Source organism: Neopelma chrysocephalum, unplaced genomic scaffold (genome assembly GCF_003984885.1).
Source record: "Neopelma chrysocephalum unplaced genomic scaffold, ASM398488v2 Primary Assembly neopelma1_70, whole genome shotgun sequence".
Lineage (NCBI taxonomy): Eukaryota > Metazoa > Chordata > Aves > Passeriformes > Pipridae > Neopelma > Neopelma chrysocephalum.
The window spans coordinates 5,082,604-5,095,621 of NW_020897730.1; the positions used below are offsets into that span (position 1 = coordinate 5,082,604).

General features: G+C 38.3%; 1 protein-coding gene across 13 annotated transcripts in view; it reads left to right on the forward strand.

Moving 5' to 3' along the window:
- The window catches only part of DOCK10 (dedicator of cytokinesis 10), a 122,712-nt gene that overhangs the window by 53,342 nt on the left and 56,352 nt on the right, over positions 1-13,018 (forward strand). For all 13 annotated transcript variants that reach the window (XM_027686077.1, XM_027686078.1, XM_027686074.1 and 10 more), the window contains exons 8-14: positions 4,190-4,373; positions 5,980-6,065; positions 6,977-7,060; positions 8,101-8,256; positions 9,743-9,964; positions 10,727-10,849; positions 11,465-11,547. In XM_027686077.1, the coding sequence (XP_027541878.1) occupies positions 4,190-4,373; positions 5,980-6,065; positions 6,977-7,060; positions 8,101-8,256; positions 9,743-9,964; positions 10,727-10,849; positions 11,465-11,547 (938 nt within the window). The remainder of the gene's footprint in view (positions 1-4,189; positions 4,374-5,979; positions 6,066-6,976; positions 7,061-8,100; positions 8,257-9,742; positions 9,965-10,726; positions 10,850-11,464; positions 11,548-13,018) is intronic.

Consider the following 13,018-nt stretch of genomic DNA (forward strand, 5'->3'; position numbering starts at 1 on the left):
CACGTTGCAAAACCACAGCTGAATTATGGTAGCAGATCATGCTTATGCTCTTTATCCATGGCCCACATGAGAAAAAATACTGTGAAATGCTACTTTTCACTGAAATTGTTTTCTTAGATGTCAGATTTTACCCTATGCTTACTAAGAGCATGCTTGCCTATTGTGGGGTAAAGAGATTCAGGTTACAAAGCATTGGCTGTTGGGCAAGTGGAAAATTAATCTTGTATCCTGAGCCTTTTTGAAGATCATCACTTTTGGAGGTGATAGAGAGTCTTAATGTCAGCAGGTAGGACAGAACCTTGTTGTTTGTTGTAGCTTGGAAAAATGAATAGCCAGAAATGTTTAACACAAACATTTTTTTTTTTTACTTCTGCTGCCCCTAAGACTGAGTTCCTAACATTTTTCCATCTTGTTCTGCCTTTCCTATAATTCTATTAGTATATTCCTATTTTCTCTTTTTTTTATTCTAAACAAGATGTTACCTTGAATAATGTGTGACTATTGATTGATATAATCCAATGTGCCACTGAATAAGGCAATTCCTTTTTTTATCTGTATTTTATTCTTTACTACTTAACCAGTAAAGATTGGTAACAGTGCTAGTGCAGGCTGATCTGAGGGTTGCTTTGAAAGACACCTTTCAGGTAATGCAGGGGAAGACACTGATAAACACAAGGTTTTGTCGGTTGTGAAGTCTCTCCTTCATCCCCAAATCCCTTTGGAGCAAGAAAAACTATCAGTCAGTAACTCAGTCTGGGAACAAATACTTGCTCACAGTCCCTAGCAGTCCCCAGCTCTGTGGGCAATGACCATTCCCACGTTGTAGTTCAAAAGGATGTTTCTTTTCCCAACCAGGTATAGAACAGGATGGAGATAAATACATAGAAAGACAGTGATGTTTGCTAGTACCGGTCCATTGGCTTGAAAGACCCTAACAGGGAACTTAGAAATGTGGCAGAAGTTGTAGAGGACATTTTTATACAGAAATCCTGTTTAGAAATTGCCGCTTGCTGCTTGATTGCTTGCTGCTTTCTTTTAAGGGGGGGGGTCTCAGCCAGAGCTCTAATCCAGCCCTGAACATCTCTGTAGTGTGCTTTTACTTACAAATTTAATGCTGTCCCAGTGCGTGCCCGTTCTGCTGTGGTGTTGTGTCTTGACTGCAAGATTTCTGGCCTTTTTGAATAACCTCTGAGAAAAAAGCTCAAAAAACCTTTGAAATTTTCCTCCTTCTTAATTTTTGACAGCTGCCTTCTAAATCTACAGTGTTCATCCAAATTGCCCCAAACTGGTTAAACAGTGTGTTCTCCTCTTGCCCGCCCACAGACATTCATTTCCATGGTTGTTCTTTGATTGACATTTAATATGGAATGCACAAATTTATGAGCTATCTTCACTAGCAGGAAGTTAGAGTCTTAGCCAAGGGGGTACTAGGTTAAATATGATCAGCTATCAAAGTCTGTGATGAACTTAGAATCATAGGTCTGAAAACCAAAACCTGGCTTAGAGCTGCCATAAACAGGGAGGCCATGCAATGTGGAGAAAGAGTTAGGTAAAACTGAATATTTAGTGAAAAAATGTGACATGAAAGTTCTAATTCAATAGGTTTTAATACCACTATAAATCGTTTAACTCTCTATGAATGACTTTGAGCTCCTGTTTGAGAGAGGTTGAATAGCTAAGTTGTAGTAAACATCCCAGAGAAATCATCTCCAGATAAAATATTAAATGCTCCCAGAACAATTCTGTTATTTTGGAAGAATGACCCTGCAGGCATTAGACTTAGCCTGATGTTTCATTTATAGCTCATTCATAGTTTCTTTTTGAATCTTGTATTATTTCCTTCTAGAAGAAATTTTTAAACTTGAAATTAAGTGTTGAAGATTACAGGCCAACCTCAAGGTCCACAGACTATATGGAAGGAGTTATAGAGGAGCAAACTGAAAAATGGTACTTATTTTTTTCCTGTTAACTGATCAGGAAGAAAATAGTTGACCTTAGATTTGAAACAAAGACTTTGCTGTAGATCTCATCTGCTTGCCAGAAGTCTGAAGTGCAGATGGAAAAGTGGATATTGAAGTTTTCCTGCCCTGATGTTCTCAAAATTCAGCATGTGAGATGTATTGCTGGATTAGATAATGTCTGATAGTGTTTCAGTACCTGACTTAAAGATCTTGGCCATGCTATAAGGGGAAGTACATAATATAGACAGTAAATGCATTCATTTTAAATGTTCTTTGTACTTTCTGGAGATAAATTGAAACATAGCATTTTTATTTATAGACTGTGCATAAACTGGTGTACGTAATCCACTTTACAAATAATCTATCTTTAAAAGATGGCCACTCCTGAGATTCTTGGCATAGTTTTGTTCAACTTCTAGCTCTTGGTCAAGACCTCATATATGTAACAGGTTTTAGTGAAATTTTAGTTCATGCTTTACATTAGTTTGAACATATGATTGGAGAATTAGAGTGATTTCAGGATCAAGAAAAATACTGAACACCCAAGAACCAATTGCTACAAAACCGAACTCTATTTTTACCCTGTGTCTGATGAGCTAAAATTTATATCCCAGAAAGAATATTCACCTCCATAAAGTACTGAAGAGGAAAACTATTTCCTATTAAGAGAATTTCCAGTAGCAGAACTGAAAAATAACACACAGGCACACATATACACACACAGAGTCCCAGGTCGGTTTGAAAAGCCAAGATCGGTCTGACTCTGTTGACCCAAGTAGCTCCAGAAGAAGTAGTTCAGTCTTAACTGATTCCTGATCTGGGTCATGACCTGCAATATAAGAACTGGAGCAAGTGATTAGCAACAGATTGGGTAGGAATCTTCTAAATCATCTCTGCTGCTGGAAAAAAATGTTCATGGAACTTGATTTTCAGTGTCTTGAGTTCTCAGTCCCCTCCCCTGCTAATCAGTATCAGATTTTGCCTCTGTTGCTCTTAAATAAAAGTATCACTATCATCTCACCATCTGGCTTTGAAACTTCTTAGAACCTTGTTGATATAGGACCCTACTGAAAAATACTTACAATATGCGGAATTACAGGAGACCATTGTCATGTTGAGACTGTTAATGAAGAAAAATAAAATGTAGTGAAATGGCCAGTTATTAGTGTTTTTTTCCTTTGTCACCATCACTCCAATGTTAGATCTGTCAGCAAAGTGGTGGCAGTTTTCTGGAATACTGAAATCAAAATGGTGGCAGTGATGTCCATGGTCAGTGGTTTTAAAAGTTCAATGAAGTATTAGGGGGTAGGATGTGTCAGTGTTCTTTCAGATTTAAGCAAGGAGAAAGATACAACTGCTTCCTAAAGACTAAGAGATATGTGCCTCACTGATTTGATAAATGTGAAGAATGAAGCACATTGTATTAGATCACATCACTTTGTTTAATTTTATTGAGCTGTTTCAGTAACTAAGTACCTGTTAATTCTTATGACAGAAATTAATGGATTAACCATCTACTGCAGGTAAAATCCGGTGATGCAGAACAGAGCTCCAAACTCAATCTGTTCCCAGTATGCTGGGCATGTGTTCTTGTTCTGTACCTGAAAAGGACACCATTGCAGTGACTGACTAGTACTATACCTCGCCTTTTGCCTTTTGTAAAGAATTGTTGAGATCTCCTTAGTTGTTTTTAAAATCCTTCTAAAACAAAGGTAGAGGTGGGAAGTACCCATTGTAATCTTTTATTGTACAGGAATTTGTCTTGTTGCTGTCTTCTGGAAAGTCCTGTTCCCACTGAGCAAATGTCTGCATGACTTTGGTTTGTCTTTCTGAGAGTCTGGTGTGCTGGTAAGGTATAGGAGACTTGTTCTTTAGAGCTGTTCTCTTCAGACAGCTTTGACTTGTGTAGCAGTGCTGTACTTTGCCTTCAAAGGTCTTTTATTATTCCACTTGGGAGGTATTCCTTTCTGTAGTATTGTCCACTCTTCCCTTTCTATGGCTAAATAGAAGATGTATGTTTGGCCACATATGCACAACGACCCAAGAAAAAATGGATGTAAACTTGCATTAATATTGCACTACTTGGATTTTCTTTAAAGCCACAGAAGTTTGCTTGAATGTTATTTTTAAGAAGTGGCCATGTACAAGTCCATCTTATGGATGCCTTTTTAAGTACATTTTTATATTAGTTCTAGTGCTTATTTTTTCTTTTCCTTTTGTTCCAACAGAATAACAGGCTTAGGAAACATGCCTTTGAGTTGAAAATGAATGACCTCACATATTTTGTGCTGGCAGCTGAAAATGAGCAGGATATGGATGACTGGATTTTCACTCTCAACAAAATCCTGCAAATAAATCCAGAGGGAACCATTCAGGAGAGGAAAAGTGCAGATCTCACTGATCTGAAACTTGGTAAGAGTAAATAGTCTCTTGCGTTGTTGGGGGTTTTTTAATCAAATGCAAAAAATTGAACTTTCAGATATCAGTATTGAATCATTTTAACTGCCTGAGTCTGTAATGGATTCTGTACCTGCTGCTTCGTCAGAAATCAATACCAGTCTTGGCAGTCCCTGAACAATGTCAGCTAACTCCCCACAGATCATTTTCAAAAGGCTGGAGGGGAGGTAAAGCTGCTCCCCACAGAGTCAGCAGGAGCAACGTGGCTCTGTTTTGCATATGCAGCTCTTTTTCAAATTTAGTCCTTTCTGTCAGTGATCTTGCTAGTACTTTGTGTTTTACTGTCCTGGAAGTCTGAAGGTTTTAAAGAGTTTTGTGCTGGAGAGTGGTTAGATTATTTCTTTTTCCAACATTTTGTTTTCTTTAAAAATCTGGAGTATTATAAAAAATAATAATCCCAGCTGTGGAATATTGCTCTTTCCTGAAAGCTTATTGACTTTTCATTTCTTGCTTTTTTGAGTTTGCATATTAATATGCTTTTACTGTGGAAGAAAGAATTGGATGCTCTGTTATACTGTACTCTTCATGTGGCAGTAACTCATTCCTCCACATAATAAATCCATGTTCAGTTTGGATGAGCCCCAGCTGAAATTCTAAGACTGAAAACACTTGAAACCTTAATACGGATTTGAGCTGCATGTGCTCTGAGCTGAGTCAAAGCTTTGAATCCACATGCATCTGACTCTTAGAGAAGTTCAGAACTAATTGAACTCCTTAGCCTGATGTTTATAATAAGTTCTGATTTTGGAAGGACAGGATGCTCTTCATATAGCCAAAGACATTTTTATAACTTGGAGGCAAAAGAGTCTTGCACTTCAGAATCAGAGAAGTACTTTTGAAAATCCCACCCACAGGGGATATTAATGAAACAGGAAGAAATATGTGCATAAAAGGTCAAAAACACAAGCTAACAGAAAACAGAAGTTTCTACTGGTAAAAAGACCCTAGTAACAGGCAACTGGAATGTGCTATGGAGTTAACTTGTCAAAAGGCATGAGGCTTTCTTGGCAGAAGAGCCCTAAATGGCTGTAATGACTTATCTCACATGAGGCTGAACTACCTCGTGAAGAGAGCAGTCCCTGGTGAGCTGAGTAAAGCACAGGGCTTGCTGTATAGTGCTGTTGTCTGGATCCATAGATTTGCAGCTCACAGAGTCAGGACTGCATCCCTCTCATTCCCAAACCAAAATCTTTTAGTTGACATAACCCTGGGTGTTGCATTGGAAAAGACTGAGAGAGGAAGGTCTTTGTTGTGGGCATGAATGTTTGTCATGGATGAATGTGTTGGATGTTTCACTGAGTAGCGTCAGGCCTCTTGTTTGGAAGCTTGAACATAGACTAAGTTTTACAGTAAGCAGCAGTGGGAAATGGGGTTGAGGAGGACAGAAGTTTACATTAGTATCACTTCCATTTGTTAGCCTGATGAGACTAAAAGGAATGAAAAGAAATAGCATGATAATAGGTTCTTTTTTTCTTTTAAACCCAGTGGTAATAGCAAGAATAATAAAACCGTAATAGCAAGAATAATAAAACCATCTGTGTATTTTTTTCTTCTCTTCAAGACCCTGCAGAAGTTTCTGTGAATTATGATTGCTCTCAGGAAGAGACAGATTCTTCAGAGAACACCTTGCACCCAGACTTCGCGAAAGTAATGGATATTATATTTATCTTTACAAGTTTAGTGGAAAGAACTTCCTAGGTGAAAAATGCCTGCCAATAGGTGATCATTAATATTGTGAAAGGTTCAAAAACATAGCACAGCCCATTGCTATTGTTAGAGATACAACAAATGACCAGAATAATTTTCTTTCTGAACAAATTATTGTTTTGTTTAAGTGAGAAAATCTTCACTAGATGTAAAGAGGTGCTTCACAGAGAAGTTCAGTTTAGACCTGTGAAGTCAGTAAGGGTCTGGTCCCTGCAGTTATCTGTGAAATATTGCTCATCTTAAATGCACTTCAGAAGAGATTGACCCTTGGAGAGTCAAGATTTCCCGTGTGACTAGCAAAGAAACAAGCTCTGAACTGCTGATTGCCTTCTGTAACTTCATTGAAAGGTGCATGTACTGTCAGGGGAGGCATTTTGTCCTCTGGATCTCATAAACCGCTTCATGTGGGTGAGATAATTGTTGATAGTGCTAAGAAGCTTTTTAATGAAAAGCAAGATTGGAAATGCTTCACTGCTCCCCCTTCTGCCCTCCCCTGGCACAAGTGTTTTTCTGTGGGGCTTGTTGCTGGGGTTTTTTTCCCTTCAACTTGCAAATCTCTAAAATAATTTTGGTGCACTGATCCACCATTCTGACCTTTTACCCAATGGATAGCATACATGAACATGCATGAACTTGGATTATTTATTTGATCTATTTTGGGATTTCTTAGAAGTATCATGGCCTGAAAATCCCTGCTTCACAAAGAGAGTGCTTCAAGGCGCTTTGGGATAACTGCTGCAGAAGTGGGAAGTGTCGTTACAAGTGAAACATTGATTGTTCATTTAGAAGTCTAACAACTCCATGGATTTCTGTTTTTGTGCAGAAAACTAATTTATTATCTGTCACCACAGTACATCACAGAAACAGAAGAAACAGTGAAAGCTTCTCGAAATACAGAGCGACTAAACCTTTTCTCTTTGGATCCTGATATAGCAGTAAGCGATTTTTAATTTATTTTTTCAAATTCTTCGAACTTTTAAAGTACAGGTGGTCTGAGCTAACTGGGTTAGCTAAGTCACCAGAGTGGATTGTAGTTCAGCAAGCAGCTGGGTATACCCAGGACTTGAGCTTTGAATGGAGAGGGAAGCTGTCTCTAGTCCGTAAAGATTTCTGTATAGACTCTACACATATTTGTTTGCAGAGTGGTTGAGGATGGCAGTGACCTCTGGAGTCATCTAGTCCAGTCGAGCTAAGCTTTGAATTACCTTAAAGCAAGTGTTAAAGCAAACTGAAAATATTACAGGATTGGAACCTTCTTTAAGACTGGCAGTGTTACAAGAACAATGTTCTTACTGTTATTCTTTACATGGAATTTGATTACACAAACATACATTGATATAAAAACCAATGGGAAGGTACAGATGAAGGTATGCATAATGTTTAGTGTCAGGATTCAAAGAACATTATTTCTTGCACTGAATGTAATTTAAATGGAAATTTTATTTTAGTTGAAAAGAAAGGTTTTAAGTAACAATGGGATCACTATATATTCAAACTTGAACCTGTTATCAATAAACTGTAACATCATTATTAAAAAATATTAATTGAATTGAAATAGTGGTGTGTTATATAAGTAAGGGTAAAGGAGGGGAGAGGTCTGAAATCTCATTCTAAAATTTGGTGTTAAGAGTCTGAAAATAGGAGGGTGTTTAGGCTATATGAAGAAATTAAGAGCTAAAGTTTTAAAAACAGTAAGTAAACAAGAAAAAAATCTGTTCTAAAATTAGAAGAAACCTAATTTTAATTCCTAATTCTGCCTCTGACGTTATTTATGTCCTCAGGCAATCTTTTTGGTTTGCTTCCTAATCTATAAGTTAGAAATAACACTCATTTACTATAGTAATATGAAGAGACCAGCAGTGACTTTTTGAGGTTTTCAGGTGCTTCAGTGATTGTCAAGACCTTTAAAAAGCTTACTTAGTTTTGGAATACAATGCCTTTTCCAGTGTATAACAAATTGGCCAACTTATTTCAGGCATTGAATCCTCAGAAAAAGGAGTTTCCAGGGACAAACTTGGTGATAAAGCCATTTGAAGAAAAGCCTGCAAAGAGGATCCTGATAACTTGCAAATCCCTCAGTTTGAATCTCCAGGCCTGTGTTACTGAAAATGAAAATGATCCTTCAACCAACGTAAGCTTTTCTTATTTCCCTGGGATTTTTCTCTTTCCTTCTTTTTTTTTTCTCCCTTTCTGTGCACTTATTACTTCGGAAAGAGAAGGGGAAGGGAAACCTGTATCACACACACGTACTGCATCCACTCCTCCTCCCCTGACTATCCCTTTGGATTGAATAATGAAACTGATTAACTTTTCATTAGACATTTTGATTTAGATTGCAGACTTTTAACTACATTTCAGTGGAGAATTAAAAATCATTGAGGGTTCTTAACAATTGCTATAAGAAAAACAAGTTTAAACTGCCAAGACCTATCAGTTGCTGGTGAACTGGGGATTTTTTGTTTTTCAGAGACCAGGAATGAAGCAGATTAAATTACAGGAGAGAAGGCAAAATAGAAAGGACAGGATGCTCATCTAGTGGAAAAGTCTTGCTAAAAACAGGACAAACCAGAAAATTTTGCTTATTCTTACTGTAAGATAAAAGGACAGGGAAAAATGAGATGTAGATATCAGTCTATAGCTTTTAGTTCTCCTCTGAAGCAGGAAAATTTTGAGACATGAATGTCCTGGCAACTCAACTTTCATATTACATATGAGACATTGATTTGTTTGTTGATTTGTTTGTTTTTCATTTGAAGATGACCTCTACAGCGAGTCCCTATTCAGCATGCTGTGATCAATATCTTTTTTTGGCAGGCTGGAATAACTGTTTAAATAAAGTCATGGTAACTGTACCAAGGGCATGCAATATTCAGTACAGAGGCTGAAAAGGCATAAAACGTTGTACCTGCTACACATTGTTTTTTATCTTCAAAGTTCTAAGATTCTGATTTCTGGACAGCTCAGGTGGTGTTATTCTGAGCCTGATGTATTCTGTCAGAACCACGGATGCTCTTTGGAGGTTACTCTCAGTCACAGGACTGAATTCCCTGGTACTATGCCATAGAATAAGTGGGCACTGTCAGAGCGGTTTGAATGCTCTTGGTTTCCTAGCAAAATGGAACATGTGTTTCCCACAGAATAATACACCCACGCTTTTGTGTTGAACCAGTAAACATTTTTCATCTACTTACATTTGTCATCTTTGTGCCTCGTTCCTGATGATCCCTGGAAAGCCCACCCTCACTCTTCCTTCTTTTATAATGACTCTGAATCTACATTTTAAAAATCCTGTAATGTGTTTTCTGGGGCTCTATTAATTTATTCTAATAATTAATTATCTGTGACAAATACATTTGGTTTTGATTCTGTATGTTTCTAAAGATGTCAATTCCTGTTCTGGCACTCTGTTAACAAACTATCTTTAAAAGCCCCTAAAATCACATGACTGGAAACTAATTTGGGGGGAGGGGGTGAGCCTGTGTTTTTAATGCATCTCATGATTTGTAAATAATATTTATTTGCTTTCTTTTTTTCTAGTTGCGGAAACACATTAAGAGATAGACTTTACCCCCATCCTCTTAGTTACCACTGTATTATGTTTCTGGTATTTTCTCCAGATAGAGCCTTTCTTTGTGAGCGTGGCACTGTATGATGTCAGGGATGGCAGGAAGATCTCTGCTGATTTTCATGTGGATTTGAACCACCCTCTCGTCAGACAGATGATTTCAGGTTCCTCGTGTTCATTAGAAAATGGCACAGTTGAAAATATAGACTCAAATGAAATGGAAGAACCACAGGTCAAAGGGTTCCCAGAAGAATGGCTGAAATACCCAAAACAGGTATTCCACATGTGACTTGCATGACTTAGTGACTCATGTGACTTATTTTAGTTCTGTAGTATTCATTTTCATTGGAGAATTTTTGTATACTACCAGTGATTTTTGTTTTCAAGAAAATTCTTTTTGTGTGTCAGTGCTTGATGCTTGATGTATACAGATCATATATATCAAGTATACAGATGCTTGATTTCTGAGCTCCCTGTATAGATTTTAAGACCATTTACAATCAAAAATTTGATAGAAGTTAGTGTCTCATTTGAAGAAACCACCCATATTTCCTGTGCTCTTTGGGACCATTTGCTGGTCTCTCCCAACCAGTCAAACGAAATCACAACTCAAAACAACACCAAGATGCTGCCTTAATCTCAGTGCTTCCACATTCTCACTGTTGTAAACTGTATGCTGAAACACTAGGTATTACCTTTTTTCCTCCCTTTCATTCCCCTGAGGTATGACTGATTTAGGGTAGCTTTTATGTACTGTCCAAGAGGAACAGTTAGCTTAGGCAGTGCTAACATGGTCACACTGCCTTTTGACTTGAGTCAGTCTGTTTGCAAAGTGCTGCATGAGCGCAAACTTACTTCAGCACTAGCACAAAGATTTTATTTTCTCTCTGGCTGTATTGAATATGTAGAGATAATAATCCTTAATAATGCCTTCTGAATTTGGGTTGTTACTGTTTCCATCAACAGGGAGCACTGACAATATTTTGTTTCTTCAGTATCGCTGTAACTTTTTAACTGTTTCCCCTTTTATCCACAGGCTCTTTTCTCCATAAGTAATCCTCATTCTGAGATCGTACTAGTGGCAAAAATAGAAAAGGTGCTTACAGGAAACATTGCCAGCAGTGCTGAACCTTACATTAAGAATCCTGATTCTTTTAAGGTAATGTAACAGGAACATCACTTCCTTCTTTGTAAGCTGCAGCCTGTTGGAAGCTGAAGGCATTCCAAATTGTGCTGATGAATCTCAGCAGTGTGCGGCTGCTGAACAGGACACGCTCCCAGGAGGCCCACGCTTCAGAAAGCAAATGTCCAAGTTCCATTGACTAAATGAATGAAGGACCATTTTGTCTGCAACATGCAAATGCATTCATTGTACATTGCTATGCCAGTTATGACTTAGCAGAGAGGTATTCTTTTTCAGCAATCTTTTGTGAGCTAGGGAACTTCGTACACATGCAAAGTTGGGGTAGGCACCTGTTTGTCTCTGAGAGCAGGCACTGCACCTGCATTGGGTACATCACAGAAATCTGGAACAACAACTGTAATGCAGTTCTGACTAAGGGAGTGGTGACAGGGTTTAGTTTGTCGGCAGCATCATATTCGTCTTGTGTTGTGTTTGCTGTGCACCCGGAACCTTTGTTGTGGACAGTACCAGGCAAAATTATTTTAGGGACGCTATAGCCCCTTCAGCAGAGGAGTAGCAGGATGTACTCTGTGCAGCATTTCAGATGTAAGAATGATATTGATGAAATAATTCACATTTCGTTTTTTGTAGTGTGCACAGAAGGTGTTAAAATCCAATAAGCAGTTCTGCAGCAAGCTGGGGAAATACCGTATGCCATTTGCTTGGTCAGTGAGGTATGTATTTGCTCTTTTCATGATTTTATAAGCATCTTATAGCTTATTCTGTTCCTGGACTTCTGTCCTTTTGTTCTTTTCCACTTTTTCTGCCTGAAGCTAAGCAAAGCTTTTTGTCCGGTCCAGGACCCCAGAAGATCCTGCAGCTTTATTATTTCATTGCCCTATTTTTCTCACAGCTAAATGTCAGTTACTTTCTCATTAAATGTTACCGTGGAGGAATCTTTTCTTCAAGTATGTAGTGAAGTTGCCAGGGAGTAGCAAAGGTAGCTGACAGAATACCAATTTATCATGAGCTCCACATTCATTGAGAGCTAAAAATTACCAAAGAGATTTCAAAGTCACAGTTCTCACAAGAATTTCCTGCAAAGATAATTATGGTCTGAAATATAGTTGCAGTGGCCACCCAGAAAGTAGGCGCACAGGTGTGAAACTCTGTTCTGGTTATGATGCTTGTCAAGTTTTAAGAAAAATCTAACCAAAGATTTGAAGTGCCTTAGGGGTGATATTGAGGGATTATGGTTCAGGTAGTCTCGCATTTTTCGTGGTTAGTAGGTGATGGAGAACTTGTATTTTCTTGTTCGGCGGGTCAGTTGGGTTTTATGTCAGGTCAGTGAACTGACAGTAATGGATTTTTGTTCTTCCTCTCTCTCCTCCTGTATAATTTCTTGCTGGTCTCACCTCAAGACTGAGGCACCCCTGTGCCTTTTGATCACTTTTTACCAAATATGCCTTTTTTTCTGTTTGTTCTCCCTTCAAATTTCCATGTAATTCCTTTTGCTCTCCTCTCCCTTTTTTCCTTCTCAGTCTTCTGTAATTTCTTCAACTTATTGCTGCCCTGGGATGAGAAAGCTCCCTGACTGAGACACTCCTTTGTGTCCCTGTGACAGCTCTCCCTTCTTTCTGCCATGCATAGAGCAGGGACTATAAGTTTTTATATTCCCTATAAAAAGGAAATCTGTCAATTGCCAAGTGAAAACATTCCTTCTCCTCTGTGGCTTCTGTTCTCACAGTAGCAGGCCAGGTGGAGAGCTGCCTGAAGTTGTAGGCAGAAAGAAAGAGCAAGTGCTAGGTGAAAAAGTCATGTTGTGGCATCGCCCATGGCTATGAGAGAGAACTCTGTGTGCCTCTGGTGTGGAGTGTGGAGCACCAGGATTGTACAGATTCCCATGATGTGTATGGGGGAAAGCTTATGATTTTATAATATGATGCTTAGATTGCAAAGAGGAAAACATGCTGTGAGGTATGGCCATTTGAAGAGTTCATTTATTTTTTATTGACACACTTTTTTGTCAATATCCAGTTAGATAGGAGAGGTAAGTGCATGCTTGCTTGAAAGAAAGGCAGATAATGTGTTCTGATCTGTCATCGCAAACTCAAGGATGCTCATAAATATTTACTGCTGTATAGCCAAAGGACCATTCATCAAAATCATATTGATGGGTTGACAGAGCCACTTTCACCTTGTAAT